The 16,946-nt window shown below is 35.7% G+C and overlaps 1 protein-coding gene across 3 annotated transcripts in view; it reads right to left on the bottom strand.

Moving 5' to 3' along the window:
* LOC149562021 (Wound-responsive family protein) overlaps positions 1-16,946 on the bottom strand; it is a 120,761-nt gene that overhangs the window by 45,771 nt on the left and 58,044 nt on the right. For all 3 annotated transcript variants that reach the window (XM_089825559.1, XM_089825558.1, XM_089825557.1), the window contains one exon: positions 12,345-12,472. In XM_089825559.1, coding sequence (XP_089681685.1) covers positions 12,345-12,472 — 128 coding nt within the window. The remainder of the gene's footprint in view (positions 1-12,344; positions 12,473-16,946) is intronic.

The following is a 16,946-nucleotide window of genomic DNA, read 5'->3' on the forward strand; positions in this document are numbered from 1 at the left end:
TTCAAAAGATTCGCCATATACAAATGCAAAATGTGTTCTAAAGAAAACAAAAACTAATGATCTTCCATTGGCAAGTGTGTGTTCCAAAGAATGTAGAGCTTCGAACTTTTACAATAATACATTTTTTGCCTCCTTGTGGCTCTTTGAATTAGGTCATCTTTAAATCCCCTTATCTACTTGTTTCTTGTAAGTGGACAAAGTCAATCATGTGTTTCGATTTCACCACAACATATTTGTTGCTTGTTTCAGGCAACCATCCCCTCTCATATTACAAGATGATATTATAATTGTATGAATTTAGAATTTGTTATGTTTTAGGAATATCAATCCAAAGTGTAATATGTATATATTTTAAAATATTTAGTTTTATGATATTGCTATTAGGACTCAAGCGTGTAATTGAGTCGAACTCATTGACCCATGTTCCAAAGGTAGTGGGTCACAAGAACCCATTTCTTGTGAGAATGAATGGTACACTTACCACTCATTGCATCTAGTAATCCTCATAGAATTGAAGCATCGGGCTTTCTCGACAAGTTACCCATGCCAATACTACTCCAACTCAAGTGTGCTTTAAAGAGAACAAAGAAAATACTAAGGGGGTGCGGGGGGTTGAATCAGCATTTTAAAACTTTTAAATACATGAAACTACATAAAAGGGATAGAATCGAGAGAAAACATCAATAAGGAGAACACCAAATTTCATGTGGAAAACCTTTGTGGATAAAAAACCATTGCAGATCACTTGATTTCATTTAATATATGGGCACCAACCCGGAATACATAAGTCAGCACCAACCCACTTGAAGCACCACCTTCAAATTTCACACAAACTCAAAAGCAGTAAAACTTAATAACACCTTTCATAACACACTCACACTTCAATCACCATACAAAAATTACACAAATCCCATTGAAACAGCTTTACTGTTTATTTACGGAAAAGTTGAAAAAGACAACCAATCTCCCAACCCAAAATGAAGAAAGCAATTAATAGAAAATTAATAATTTTGAAAAGTATAATATTCTGCTGGATATTTTTCCTAATTTCTTCACAAATTTTTTCCAGACATATAACATAAAATTTATGCAATATTAACCAGCGAAAAGCTCATATAAATACTTCAGAATACGCTATTGCATTATACATCAGCAATACAATAACAAACACTAAATATCCAATCTTAATACAGTAACAACAGTTAGATTGGAAAACTATGAAATGTACCTAAACTTCAAATGCGAACTCTATATGGATTCACCACGATTGATGTTAAATCGGGTCTGCGTCCAATTCACCACAATAAGCCTCAAGGGGTTGTGTCCTCAGGATCTGAAAGCTGAAAGCCAAAGCTTCCACCTACTCAAAGAGAAATCTAAAATGATCCAAAATCAAAACATGCTAAAAAATAACTTTCGTTCTTGCTTTTAACGCTGAAAGAGGTGACCCTTCAACTTCTTTCCCGTGCCCCTTTGTCTTATTCCTCCATTGTCACCTTTTATAATATTAAATTGACTTAAATAATTCTGCTTCAAGTCCTGCACAAGTCAATATTAATATTTTTTGGATTGGTCTATTTATTCTCTAATGTCACAAAAAAGGGAACATTACAATCCTCCCTCCTTGAGATTGCTTGCCCTCAAAGCAATCACAAGCTTGTGTACCAATACTATGATCACATACCAATCTAAAAGTAGCTCCTTAGCCCAACTTGAAATCATATCATGTCATATGGTGAAGCAAGGTGTCCAAATGCAAGTCTTTTATCAATAAAATTCCTGAACACCAAATTCACCTGAGAGTCACTGTTGCTTCTACATATTACACCACTCTAAACCCAAGAGTTCCTTGCCTCAACTGGTTAAGTAACCAGACACAATACACAAAATGCAAGGCACTCATCCTATCAACTCCTAGATCCCATACCATCCGGTCGACACGATCCTAGGAGTCATCATGGTGGTCCATCTATCCACTAATTACTCGGTACATGGGTAAATGCACCCTGTACTTGGGCATGTGGGTATGCATCCTAGAGGTTTCTTAACAACAAGATCACTCATAGATCAACACTGAAGAGTCATCAAGATGAGATTTCTTAATGACATCCCAAGAGGGCCGACCTTGGCCAATAAAATTCAACCCTACAAATTGTTTTCAAGCATTGAGGCTGACTTTGGGACAACACAAACCTAATTTTCAAATTAAAATCCCCCGAGATTGGAGGGAAACCCTTAAGCGTAAATCCTCTAATCAGAGGAATTCTGCAAGGAGTTCCATGGTCTTTTGATTGGATTCCTCCCTTTATTCAAAACTTCTCTTCATTTCTTGACTGCAGTCGCATGGAAGATAACCTTCCTCCATTCCTCTTCATGTCAACTGTTGGAATGGTAATGGTACTCTTTGGTCGATACCTACTTCGTTTTCGGATGCAATTGGCTCAGAAGATATTTTGGTTCACAGAGACTCATGAGAGACTTTGGGCTTTGAAGGGGCATGACATCCCAAGAGGCCCAACCTTGGCCAATAAAATTCAACCCTTCAAATTGTTTTCAAGCATTGAGGTTAACTTTGAGACAACAAAAATCTAAGTTTCAAATCGCAATCCCCCGAAATTGGAGGGAAAACCTTAAGCATAAATCCTCTAATTAGAGGAATTTTGCAAAGAGTTCCATGGTCTTTTGATTGGATTCCTCCCTTAATTCAAAACTTCTCTTCCTTTCTTGATTGAGATCGCATGGAAGAGAAACTTCCTCCATTCCTCTTCATGTCAACTGTCGGCATGGTAATGGCACTCTTTGGTCGTTACCTACTTTGTTTTCGGATGCAATTGGCTCAATGGATATTTTGGTTATCATGGAGACTCATGAGACTCCGATAAGCCCTCTCTTGAGGTTCACTAGATATCGGTGGCTCTTTGTTTGCAAAGAGGAGGTTTGGGCATCATGTAGTGCAAGTGGTTTCGGCGGTGTCGCTTGTTTGATCCACTCTAACACTAGATTTAAGTGGATTTAGATCAGCCATATTGGTCACCATCTCAGAGACAATCTTCATAGCAGTTTGTTGTTTCCTATCGGCTACCTCTCTGTATGTCATGCATAGTCTAGTGGATGGAGATCCCTTCTCTAATTTGTATAAGTGCATCCCAAGTTTTCAGGCTTGGGTGACATCATCATTCTGGGTGACTTCAATGCACGGACTAGAGATCTTCAGACCTTACTCCATGACCACACTTTGGACTTGACTTGTACTCGAGAGACAAATCTAGTGAATATGGGTTTTCAGGGCCACTCTCAAGACTTGCTTGGGCCAATCTCAAGTTATGGTTGCCATCTCCTCAAGCCCTATGAGTCTTTCGATTTGTTTATCCTAAATGGCCTCCCCTGCTTCCCTAGTTCTGAGCTCTTTATTTGGTGGCCTCATTGTGGGGGTGCAAGTGTGGTCGACTATGCTCTTGCGACATGTTGGTTCCCAAAACCGCAAAGTGGAATCCTACGAGTCTTGCCAACTCGATGCTGGGATATCCAATCGGTTATGGCCAACTTGACGAGATTGATAAATGTGATCAAAATCCCCTACGCTTCTAACTCTGCAAAACCAAGGCGGGTGTACCTGATCCTGGACAACAACCTTAAATCCAAGATTCTTAAAGCAGATTGATTAGAATGTGAATGCGATGAAAGTTTTCCTAACGGCAAGAATTACAGAAAACTTTAGACTTGCAAATAATGAATTAATAATAATAAATGAATATATGAAAAAAAAATTTAAAAGGAAGTACAGATTAAAGCAACAAATGAATATATTAGTTCTTCAATGGAAAGAAATGAAACAGTTGCCAGTATATGGATTATGAATCAAGAGTAATATAAAGACCAATGCTTAATTAAATGGGCAATTAGAGTCAATATTATAAGTTGAAATGTACAACTTTATAAAGTTCAATGTACTTAAACTATAAACACTTTCAAAAATTCAGACGCGAGGATAAATTATATAAACGCAATTTTAAACTAGTGTAGGATGCACTTTAACTCCTGTGATATGGAGACAAACTAAACATAGATTCGAAAACAATTAAATATTTCTCAATATCTATGATGCTCGATTTTAAAATGCTATAATTGATCCTGTCCACTTATCTATCATAATAATTATTTATAAAATTAAAATAATAATTATAAAGGACGTAACTATATAATATCGTAACTCTAAAGCTTCACGCAGATAAAATATATATTTCTTACTGATCATTTCGGAAATAAAATTGCACTGGAGAGACTCCTTATAGATGATCCATCCAATATAGTTTGACTCCAAAATCGCATAAGAATTTATTCAATAATCCACAATCCATAGGCTTAGTTCAAAAATTCATTCCTTTACCAATGAAGAAATATAATATATCAAAGTGCATAAGATATGTAAAATTTTAAAATATGAATATGAATTGTATATGAAAAATTGTGTCATTTTGATTTTGTATCTCCTATTTATAAATGGCTGAAGGGTGTCAATTGCTTTTTCAAGCACCACACCTTTTCATGACAAATAACCAATACAAAACTATAATATAATTTTATCAAAAATAACCGGCAGTTTGACGATTTAAATGCCCTCTTCTCAACGATCAACTTTACAAGGTTCTTTCAAACATATAAATGTTTCGAGTCTCTATATTCTCAATTCATGCAAGCTCCTCCTTCAATGCACATATTCATAATTCCTGCAATGAGACAAAGAATTGTTAGATATGAATCACTGGACAACAATTGGTAAAAAACAACATTCCAGCGGCTCTTCTCCAGCAAGCCTGTCCATACTATATCGGGCTCTAAATATTTCTCAGTAATCTATCACTCTTGCTATTCAAGTATTCGTTATGCCTTCTAATACTTCAGACATCTCTGTTATCGTCTTTACCAATGAAGACTTTGGGTGACTGTCATATTCCAACCTTTCTATTCATTTCTGCATCGTATCCCTATTTCTTCTGATTACCGCTCCAAATAGGATGTGAGGGATCCCATTCAAAGTGATGTGACTAAGGTCGAAACAAATGTTTCCACAATCTTGTTGGGCATTCAAATATTGCATCTCTTATACATCACTACTTCTTTGGATTAAACCACTGTGACAACATGATCTTACTGATGCTGACACGATATCCATTTAGGGCATGAAATTTTTACTCCTTATCAGGTCTTCAACACTATGTGCTCATTTAGATCTTGTGACGATTCTTATGTGAATTTGTGGACTTACCCGCATTGTGACTCATCCTGCATAGTGTTCATCATCAATTGTATATGATGGCATGCTACTGATTTTATTGTATTGAAAACTTGTGAAGCGATCTCCATATTTGCAAGAACTATTGCTAGACCCCTTTTTAATGTTATCAAGCCTGTGATATGTAGTTCTGTAGTTACATGAGATGACTGGGAATTCGAAAGCACCAAACCTACACAAGTTATGTCTTCTCGATATCCTTATGATTGTGAACTCAAATTCCTCAGTTCTGAAAATCCATATGAGAATCACTTAATTGATATGACAATTTCATCTTCTTCAAGCTCTTCAACTATTGCTTCTAAGGCAGCCAATGATCCAAACTTCTAGGAAGATATCATGGGGAAGAAATCTGATGTGTATTCAACTTTATATTCTGAGAATGCAGTCTCACGTCCATACCTTCTCTAACAGGTCCAGTTTTTTAACGGACATGTGGATATAAGGGTAAACTCATTGGTAGAAACTCAATGGAATCATCAGTAACTGGACAACTCTAATGACAACTTATAGATCAGAAATGGTAATCTGCAGATCTGCTGTGTTATGTATTAATTATCTGCATCCTCCTTATACATATGTTTTGTACTGTCTTTTAGTTTTATTGTTGCCTCATATATCATGCCAGCGCTGATGCATTCTCTTAATAGGTAGATATATATTGGAGCTAAATTGATGTATGTTGGCCATCTTGTTTATCTGCTTTGAACAACCTCTTGAAATAATCTTTGATTCTATATCTAACATTCTTCTATATAGGATAGAATAGAAATATGAAAATGTTTTGACTATGTTGCTGCTTCGTACTAAAGTATAGAATCGAAGTGAATACTCACTCAAATATATTTCAATCGTTTTTCTTTTGATTAATGCTATCCTTGTCCATATAAGAATGATACCATTTCACATCAATGATAATCTCCAACATATATTGTTCTGAAAATCTTTGACATCCATGACGATACTTCTTTCAAGTCTCCAACATCATAAATGGAGGCCGAAAATTTGGTGTCCATCACGTTGACCTCTTTTATCCTCTCTGTTAGCCACTTCACCATCACCTACCTCCCTTTAGCCGACCACTCTATCCTTAGCCTCATTCTTCGCTCTGCCCCTGCGCCCTCATCCTCCTTGCTTCACCCCCCATCCTTACCCTCATGCCCCCGTACCACTTTCTGCTTCTCGGAGTGCGACTGTTACCTCTTCGCCCTCCACCTCAAACGACTTCTCCCTCCGAACCTCTTATCGGATGCCTCCCATGCTTTGTCTTCGTCTTTGTTTGACCTTTTAGCTACTGATATTTGGGAGGCTGCCCTCCTCTCCATCCCCCACCTCACTTCTCCCTCCCACCTCAGCTGTTAGCCAAAAATCTTGTCCCACGAACCAATAGTATGATGATAAATCTTTCCACCGCTCCCTGCGTGATTCCTTCATGACTCATTCCCCCTCCTACACTCAAAGACATTGGTATTTCTAATATTCTTCAAGCAGCGATTATGAGACTTTATGAGATAGTGATTGGCAGATTTAGGACTCCTGAGGATTTCTTCAATCCGATTCACAACACCATTGGGGTGATGCAAGGCTGCCCTCTCTCCCCCACTTTATTTGGTATCTATATTGATAAGCTTGAGGCCTTCCTCAGTGAGGCTTCCTTCCTAGGGATGGTTGCTAATTACACCAAGTTATGATCTCCATTCTACTCATTGTCGATGAGGTGGTTCTCTTAGCCTCCTCTCCAGGGGTTCCAAAAGGATTATTGATGGGTTGGCCTCTTTCTATGACCGATGTCAACTCGTTGTAAACTTGAGTAAGACTCAAGTAATGGTCTTCAACTATCTGAAGACCTCACATCTTCACTTTAGCTTTCAAGGTCAAGCGATCAAGATTGTCTCTTCGTACACTTATCTTGGGGTCAAGTTCTCTAGTCCTCGCTTCAGCATGAGCCCTACTTACCTGCCCAAGGTTGCCAAGGGCTTAGGTTCCCTCACCCTTGTGGAGAGACAGTGCTTCCAACATCACTTTTTGGACACCGAATCCAAGTTATCTCTCTTGGACTCTTTGGTCAAACCAACAATTTTATATAGCTCAGTAGTTTGCGGACTTCTCGATTCTAATTAGGCATCGATCGCATGGATCCAAACCCTTCTCCTCCATCGGATTATCAAATGTCACTAATACACTCTACACAGTATTATTTTGGCCAAGTTTGGGGCTTATCCTTTCAAGCTTAGCACTATCTTCGATTTGATCTAGTTCCTTCACCGCCTCAAGGGCTTTGCGGACTCCACAGATGGTCGCCACAAATACTCCTACCTCAAATATTGCTCCTCCGTTGATATTGCCAAGTTTGTTTTGATGCCCAGTGCTCGTTGTTGGTATACCCAGGCCAATGTTATATTGAGCTCGATCAAGATTGCCATCGATCATCTCCCACCTTACCAATTTTCACTAGATGCTCCTGCCCATCTCCTCTTCTCGCAGCAAGAGTTGAATGGGCACGTCAAACTTGACATATACAGACAATACATCGTCACGACTTGGATTAACCCTCATGGGGGTCTGCGTCCGCGGATGACGTTCTACTCTGAGCACTTTTTAGAGATCTATGTCGAGATTATTGTGCATCTCTTCTACTTGAGTCGGCACTTGAGCCACACCCTCCGCATCTCCCTAGGATCTTTCAGTGTCGATTCTCACCGACTCCAATGCTAGACGGATCACCATTTGACCAAAGACAACCGCATTTGCCGCTTTTGAACTTTATCAGAGACTGAGATTGAGATCCATTTCATCTTCAAATGCCCCATATTGAGATCAGAGGCAAGTTCCACTATTTATTCAAAGACTGCAGATCTCTTTCGGCCTTCCTCAGTTATTGCAACCAACAAAGTTAAGCGCTCTACCTCCAAGGGACTTCGCAACTCCATGACCACACTTTACAACTTATATCTCCATAGAGTCAAACCTCAGATCAGCTCATCACTGCATTTTTCCCACCCATATCACCCTTTAGGGACATGAAACAGCTGCTAGCTACACCCGTCTTCAGACATACCAGATCTATTGGACCTCGTCACAGATACATCAAACAACAGCACCCTATCTCTAGTGCTACTCAAAAAGGAGCTTGGACCCCTAGTCTTCCCGGGCCTTATCCTTCTGTGATGGATTTCTTTTTACCGAGAAAGGATATTTAGTCCTCTCGTCTATTGGTTGTTTCCTTTCTTTTCTTTGTTGTTTGTTCTTTCTTGGACACTGTTTGGTTCTCCCGTTGAGTTGCTCTTCATTGGACCCTTTAGTTGGTCTCTTGTTGGACATAAATATCATTATCTTATCTTATCTTCATTTTCAAGCGCTAATATCATTATCTTATCTTATCAACTTCATTTGGCTATGGACTACATTTACGAAAGGGCGGAATTTTCATTTTCAGAGGACTTTTAAGGGCAGAAATCCTATAATCAAAGGATTTATGAAAACTTTTGGCTCTCTTTTGACACTTAAACTGAAAGACCTACTCAATTAGCCCCTCTCAATCGCCATTTTCTTTCATTTTTGTTCTGCAACCTGTTCATCATTTATTTAATCCACTTTTGAGCATCATATTGAAGAGCAAAATTTTTCACATGTGAGGAATGGGCAGAGTTCCTCTAATCAAAGGAATTCCACCAACCTCTAGTGAGTCAACTTTACCTCTAAAATATCATTTCCTAAAAAACGTATCATTTTGAACACTATTTCGTCCAATCTCCCTATATAATGCAACAAAATTTGGATCAGAACTTCTCTCATTGCGAAGGCAGAAATTCGTGAATCGAAGAATAATAATGATTGGCAGAAATCCTCTAATCAAAGGGATTCTCCCAACCTTACCTCCATGCTCACTTTGGCTTAGTTTGATGGCCTCTTACTTTCGTTTATCAGCCCCTTAGACTTCATCATCCAATCACCACTCTTTCTCCTCATGAACTTCAAAACGCATCAAAAGGGATAGGATCAAGGCTGGGTGGAGGTTCCTCTGGGAGAGGAATATCCATGGCGGAAATCCTCCAATCAGACAAGTTCCACCAAGGGATTCGAACTTCATCGCCTTGACCTTTTGTTTTCATTTCACCACTTCCACATACTTGGGACTTGGAATACATCAATATTTTGATCCTCTATTAAAAGCAGTGACTCCAGGATTGGAGGAAAAATTGGGGCAGAAATCCTAAAGCCAGAGGAATTCTACCATCTTCTTTTGCTTCCCCACACTTAGAATTAGCACATTTGACCTTGAAGTGACCTCACAACTCAACCGACTTCAAATTTAAACCCTTGACTCCATTCTATCTCCTACTAAGGCCTAAAGACTTGAAGTTGTTGCTATCACCTAAGGCTCCTAAACTACCTAAACCTATTGTTAAAAATGAAAAAAGAGGGGTCCCCATTTACAATGGGGAGATGGTGTGAAAATGATGACCATTAAGGAGGGTATTCAAATAATATTGTAATATTTCTATAAGGGTTATTTTTGTTGATTTAAAGAGATTCCTTTTCTATGTTTTGTTAACAAATGTTTCATTTTTAAACATTATCTTGTTATGTGTTACAAATAGAGCCTTTTGTCTCTATTGTATATATTGATTTATAATAACATCCATTCCTTCTACTCATCTTGGGCATCCACATAAATGAAGAGCTCAAAACCTCTAATTTTCACTTTGTATCCCTTTATTTAGTTTCAACCTTGACTTGGACAACTAGGCAAACTTGCTCTTTCAATCTACTTTCGTTCTATCTTTTGCCTTTTCAAATGAAGCATTTAGATCAATTTTAGGTGGAGCTTTTCTTAATGTCCACCAAGTTGTGGAAAACCTTAATGTCGCAGTGGAACTTTTGAGCATGGCAACCTATCAAGAAATACTCCACAATTCAGAATGTAATGGAGACATCTCCACCTTCCGTCAATTGGACAGAATTTTTGAATAATTGACTTTAAAACTAAACTTATTTTACGTTTTTTTTCCATTTCACACTTTTAAACATTTTGTCAACTAGTTTTGATGAATTTCACACTTTTCTTCCCTCTACTTCCATTTTCATATGATGAAGCCTCTACTCTAATAACCTTCTAACTCAATCACAGACTGCCATTCCCAGGATAAAGTAGAAAAGGCAAAAAAAAACTTACAGAAAATATAAAATTTTGATATATTTGGGAAGGAACAAGAAAGCAGAAATCAACTTTCTAACAATAGAATGTTTGATTTCTGGCAGACACCAAAACAACTAACCTGAATTTGGACATTTTGTAGTGGCGATTTCGCGCTTGACAAATAACCCCCATCCATGATTCTACCTCAATGACTTGGAGTAGATTTTCATTAACCTTAATCCTTCCTACCTGTGCCTGGCATCTGCACCATAGTCTTTCTTTTAACTTCACTCATTCCTTCCTTCGATTGGCTTGAATTTCCACTAATACTCAGCGCTTGAATGAAAAACATCCAATATACATCTTCAGTGGACCACGACATGTCAACGCCTAAGATCTTGAATGTTTGACAAGAAAGATGACAAAGTTGACACTGATACAATAAGCATAATCTGACATTTGGCTGCACATATGGTCGACCTTTTAAGTGTTTTAGGGTAGCGCTTTTGTGTACCAACTCGAGGGCAAGGAAGGAAGTTCAGACTTCTCATATAGAGGTCATTTATCATTTTGTAGAAGGTTGGACAAAATTCTTTTAGGCTTGAACCACATTCATTCATGAAGATGGACTCAATGCACAATTTATGATTGTGTCCCCTTTAGAGGAAGTAGATGAAGGACAAGCACTAACCTCTATTGATGACTTAATCTTGGAGAGTCAAAAGAGTTGGAGGATATGGTGTTGCAAAGAAAAGATTCAGAAACAAGAAGCTGAACAAAAGAGTCTTGCTTGTTTGCCAACAAGGAAACAAGACAATTAGTAAATCGAGGAGGAAGTGAGACAACTAGTAAATCAAGAAGAAAGTGAAACAATTATTTTGACATCTCCTAAAGCATTGAATTTTTGGGAGAAGAAAAGGAGGAATCATCCATCAGGGATCCAAACAACAAATTGCTTCATCATTCAACCCAATGATTTTGAACAAAATAAGAACAGTTTTGTCAAGGCCACTAGAACAAGAAGGTAGTTGCTGTCCATCTGTGGTTGTTATTCCATCTCTGGCAGTTGTGCTTTTACCTGTTTCAAATATGCAGTAAGAACAAAGAAATAAAGAAAGCCTTGTCATTTCCAAGACATTTATGAATCTTCTACTACAAAAGGTCGCTCCTAATATTCCTATTTGTAAGTGGCATAAGCTTTGTGAGGAAATGTTAGCAAGTTTAGTTGGTTGTAAAGACGAGCTAGTACAACACAGAGAGAAGAGGGTGTGATAGTATGAAGATTATTGCACATTTCTATTTAAAGCTGTTGGCAGTTACTTTTGGCTAAGGAAATGAGACGAAGTTGACACATTGCCATTTCTAGCTGTTTTTCTTCACATTAGAGCTTCTGGACTAAAACATCTGCATCAATCTTGATTGTAATTAATTGTTCTTGTTTTTCTCTTTGTTTCATACAACCACAACTCTGTTCCATTTCCAGCAACTATAAGACACTCGTTCAAACAACTAACACATTCTAGTCTCGTTCGGTATAAAGTTATTCGAATAGGGAAGCATTTACATCTATAATTTCCAGTAAACAATGGGTTTTCAAGAGGTTACAAATCATACAAATTACTCTATTAACACAAAACCTTATAACAGATTTGTTGTAAAAACTTTTGGGTTTCAGGATCCCTGTAAATTTGTAAAACCTGTTTTACTTAATCAAAAACACAAAACCTTATTAAAAAAATGATCCATCCAACTATTATTCCTTATTTACAAAAATTGGCACGTACATATGCATCATATAGTCCTCCAAATAAGTTATGTGGCCAACTTTTTAAAACTAATCGTGGTTCATAACATCCCTAAATTAAGAAAAATGTCTCAGTGTGAATTCTGTCAGAATGCTAGTGATATTACCTGTCCAAAGAAAGATCATAACTAGAATTTGAGTTACGCTCTCTCCATTTTCCTGAATTATGCGGGGTTTTGTATATAAGTTTGATTGCATCCCTTGCAACTATTGCTTTATTCACATATATAGGCACCTGCATTAAAACTTTCTTAAGCACAAGGCACAAAAATGATACTTCTTGAATACAAGAATTTAGTTAGATTAATTAAATTATGACTCAGAACAAAGTAGTGACATAAATAACTGGGAGGACAGAAATGGAGAGAGAAAGGAAGATGAGCAATAACGTAGGGAAAAATGATCGAAAGTCCTTTCCATTTTGCAAACAATAAGAAAATAAAAAACATTGTAAGAAACTTCTTTAGGAGATTTCAAAGACACCCGTAGTGTACAAACCAATCAATCTCAGAAGAAAATCTTTTATTATTCAATAAATTTAGCCAACCAACATTAAAAGCAGAAGTTTCACACCACACTTGTATCCAAGAATTTTAGAGAAAAGGGATTAACGTTTAGCATCTCTTAGCTACTTCAAAGTTTCAAACAACATAGTGTACCATAAGCATGTATAGAAAACTTTTGAATTGTCTATAGTCTATACTTAAGCCACATTATGAGAAGGCAATGTAATTTTAAATTTTGAACATAGAATGTCCACTAGCCACAATGAGCCAAATAAATTATTTCATTTTAAAATACCTCTACGTCTTGTACATGATCTAATAAATTAGCTATGATTGCTCACAATGGTGCAAAGCAAGATTACTGAATATCATCTTAACATAAGTTTGCCTCCAAAACCATCTGCTATGCATATATTTAAATGAACTGTTAAATGACTTCAAATCCAGAAATTTGTATAAACTGATCAATACCTGCTCATATAAACTCCAAATCAGAAATTCCAAAAAAAAAATTAAAAACTAGGTAGAAGAAGGACTTACAAATAAGATATTCAAAAGTTTGCAAGCAAACAATTTTTTAATAATAATTATATCTTGCAACTTCTAAAATACATTTAATGGGTCCAATTTTTTTAGCTAATACTAAATGGATCTCCCTTGGCCTTAATAGCTAGAGTCAAGTTAGAGAGTTTTCCACTAAATTAGTTGTAATCCTATTGTTAGTGTGAACATTGTATAATACCTAACTAATTTCATAATATGTTTAGATCATATTATTTACTTTTGCTAAGATCATTTAAGCCAAGAGGCTTCACACAGTGATATCAACTTTGGTTGTAAACATTTGAGCATTTTTTTTAAAATTGACAGGCAACTGGCATAGAGTTACCAGCACACATGCAAGTGAAGTCACGGCATGGAATAAATGAATCAGTGGACATAAAAAGAGGTGTTTGACAATTACAAACCTTTTGTCTACTTCAAATAATAGCAGTTTCATACAATGAAGCTAATATTTTCTCCATTCCGGTCGAGATTTCTCACCATTGCCATTACCCTCACCTTTTGCTTCGTATGCTATGTCCTGTATCAATGATAACCCAATGTGGAAACTCAAGTCTATTGATTCTCTTTCTGCTCCTGCTGCCATGGATATTGCAATATGGCAATCTTTAAAGGTAAGGGTTTTGTTTCTGTTTTCCAGCCAATTTTTTGTTCTACTGTCAAATTATGTGTAATTTGCTGTCAGTTATGATAGAAGAATGTTTTGGCTCAGAAATTACGTCTATGTGCAGGAAGCCATGGAATCTCAGGCCAAAATATGATTTAGAAAAGGAAAGCTTTTGCATAAGACTGTGATCCAGCTTCATGAATTACATCAAATCTGCGACAGCCTCCTAGTCACTGGGAAATCTCTAAGCAGAAAACCAAAGAGCAACATTAAGCAAAATGATGGGAAGAAATCGCCAGCACAAGAGACAGAAAAGATAATCAGACTGTTGGAAGAGAAAGTCAAATAAAAAATGGCATCGACATATTTACTCCTGGGAGACGGAGATAGATTAAACTTTCTTTGCAGGACTCTTTAGCATTAAATCTGCAGGCTTATTTACTAACATTAAAAGTTTCTTCACTTTTATCTGGTTGACGAATCTCTCTGTTAGTGTTGAATCTTTGTTTTTTGTGCAGAGTGACGAAAAGAAAGAAATGGCAGCAGAGAGAGAGGAAAGTCAAAAGCAGTTCTGTTGAAAGTGGAAAGTAGTCTGCAATCCTTTTGATATCATTGTACACTTGCCTCCAAAATGAGGTCTTGCTACCCATAAACTGTAACTCTTTATGGTATTTCTTTTTCAAACTTGACACATTATAAATCTATTCATGATAAGAACCTTATGTCTATCTAGAAAAAAAATCAGTTAGTTTTAGGAACATAGTGTGGCTATGCTGCTGTGGATCACTGTGCTGTGCTGTTAATAATGGGCAAATATTTCTGGTCTGTTTTTGTTAATTTTATTGATTCCGAATATTATTAAAATCTCTCTTTCAATCAATCACAGGTAGGCCACACCACTGACTACCAACGGGAAAAGATTCGGTCGCATGGATATCAAATAGTATGAAGTAATTCTGCCACAACCTACATTTGTATTTAAATTAAAAGTAAAAAATTGTATTTCAAGGCACTGACTGAATGCTTGGTTATGAGCGAATTTCTGGGAACATGAAATAAATGCTTGACTACGATATACAAATTAAATAACATAATTACAATATACTTATTAAAAAACAAAATTACAATATACATATTTAAAAAGATTAAAAATAGTAGCAGCGGGTAGACTTGCATCTGCAAGAAATGGTTCCAGATGAATACTGTTCTCTGTCACACAACATGCTTGCTCATAGAAAACACTCTGTTAGCTCGCATTCATTATCTTAAAATAATATAAAAGGAAAGATGTCCCAGTCTTCAAATGGCAAAGAGGTTTTTTAATATTCAAAAATAGGAAAGTCAAAGTCAATAAAAATATTATTATATTTGTGTGTAGTTGGAGCCTTCCAAGCAAACGCTTTCTTATTAATAATTTGGTTAAAAAGCATTTTCATTTCTTTAGAAGTTCACCCCTACTAATGGAAATTAGATTTGATGCATGTATGACCCAATTAGCCATCTATCAAACCAATCATGAAATCTTGGAGAGATCACAAAAATAAACAGAAATTATTATTATTATAATATATACATATGAATTAAATTATTATGTGTACTAATATCATTGATACATTTAAATATAATAGTTGAGATAATATCAATAAAGAAGATATGTTTTGAAATTTTTAAAAAATAAGAAATTAGTTTTGAATAATAAGTTTCTTTTTCTACATTTTAAGATAATTTGAATTAGTATTCTTTGTCAAATTGTGTTTAGTATATTCTAATGAAATGAAAAATAAAATAGAATTTTTGCTTATATATTTGAAAATATATAGAAATATTTTATTTGTATCTAGATTTTAGTTTTGAATTTTGATTTATTGAAACTTTAAAAAGCTATGGTAAAAAATAGAAGAGTTGCTTATATAAGTTATATAAAAATTTAGAAAAGTTTCATACATATCTAGATTTTACTTTTAGATTTATTCTAAAATTAAGTGTTACTGCATTTAAATGCTTAAATTTTCAGAATTTTGTTTAATTTTAAAATTTTAATTCATTTGCATGAAAAAAGAAAAATAGAATAGAAATGTTGATTATATATAGATTAATTTCTTTTCTTTTTTTTCAATTTCACAACTAAAACAATACTTTATTTGCTTAAATTCAGTGACTTTCTACTAATGTCGAAACAATTTAAGTTGGGCTTTTAATTAAAAAATATATTAGTAATATATTTAATTTATATATAATAAGAATAGAAATGTCAAATCACTATTTGATAATACTTTATATTATTATTTAGCTAATATAGTTACTATCAAACATATTTCCATTCTGAGAAAACATGGTCTAAGATTTGATATAAATAAATGTACAAGTTCTTTCTTTAGAAAATATTTAGTTTCTAAAACGTAGTATCTCTCGGCTTATTTTGATTATGTTTTTTAAAATGTAGGTATGCTAGTTTACTTTTTGTCTCATAACATAGGATTAAGAGTCAAGATCCTTGTTGTTATCATAGAATGTCCTAAAATTTCATTTATATCTTTATAACAAGCATTTCCTTGTATGTTGTACTGATTTCATTATTAAATCAACGAAGGCTCTTACTTCATAGCATTTTCGATGCTTCTCACTTTTGTGCAAGATTATTTTGGTTACGAGTGACTCTAAGAACTCTTGCATACCCTGAAAGCTTCAGATCTGCAATTCGCTATTCTCTTTTTGACAGAAGTTGCCAGAAGCCTTCAAACTGTGCATTCTAGTGCCAAATGTAGCTCGCAGTTAAGCTTAGAAGGTCCAAAAACATATAAATCAATATAGAACTCAATAAATTTTAATGCCAAAGTATATTTGAGTTTTTGGGAGGGGTTTGCCCTTTTCTCCAAGGAATTCTTGAGAGTGGCCTTGCTCAAGCTGATAGTTTTCCTATATCCATACAATGCATCGATCTAATTCTACTGTGTGCCAAGTTTTGTGACTCAAATAAAGCAGTAAAATATGTCAATGATGAAGTTGTGGTAAGTCCATAAATAGGTCCTTCC

The sequence above is a fragment of the Cupressus sempervirens genome, chromosome 4 (genome assembly GCF_028749045.1).
Source record: "Cupressus sempervirens isolate cs-2001-9-10 chromosome 4, ASM2874904v1, whole genome shotgun sequence".
Classification (NCBI taxonomy): domain Eukaryota; kingdom Viridiplantae; phylum Streptophyta; class Pinopsida; order Cupressales; family Cupressaceae; genus Cupressus; species Cupressus sempervirens.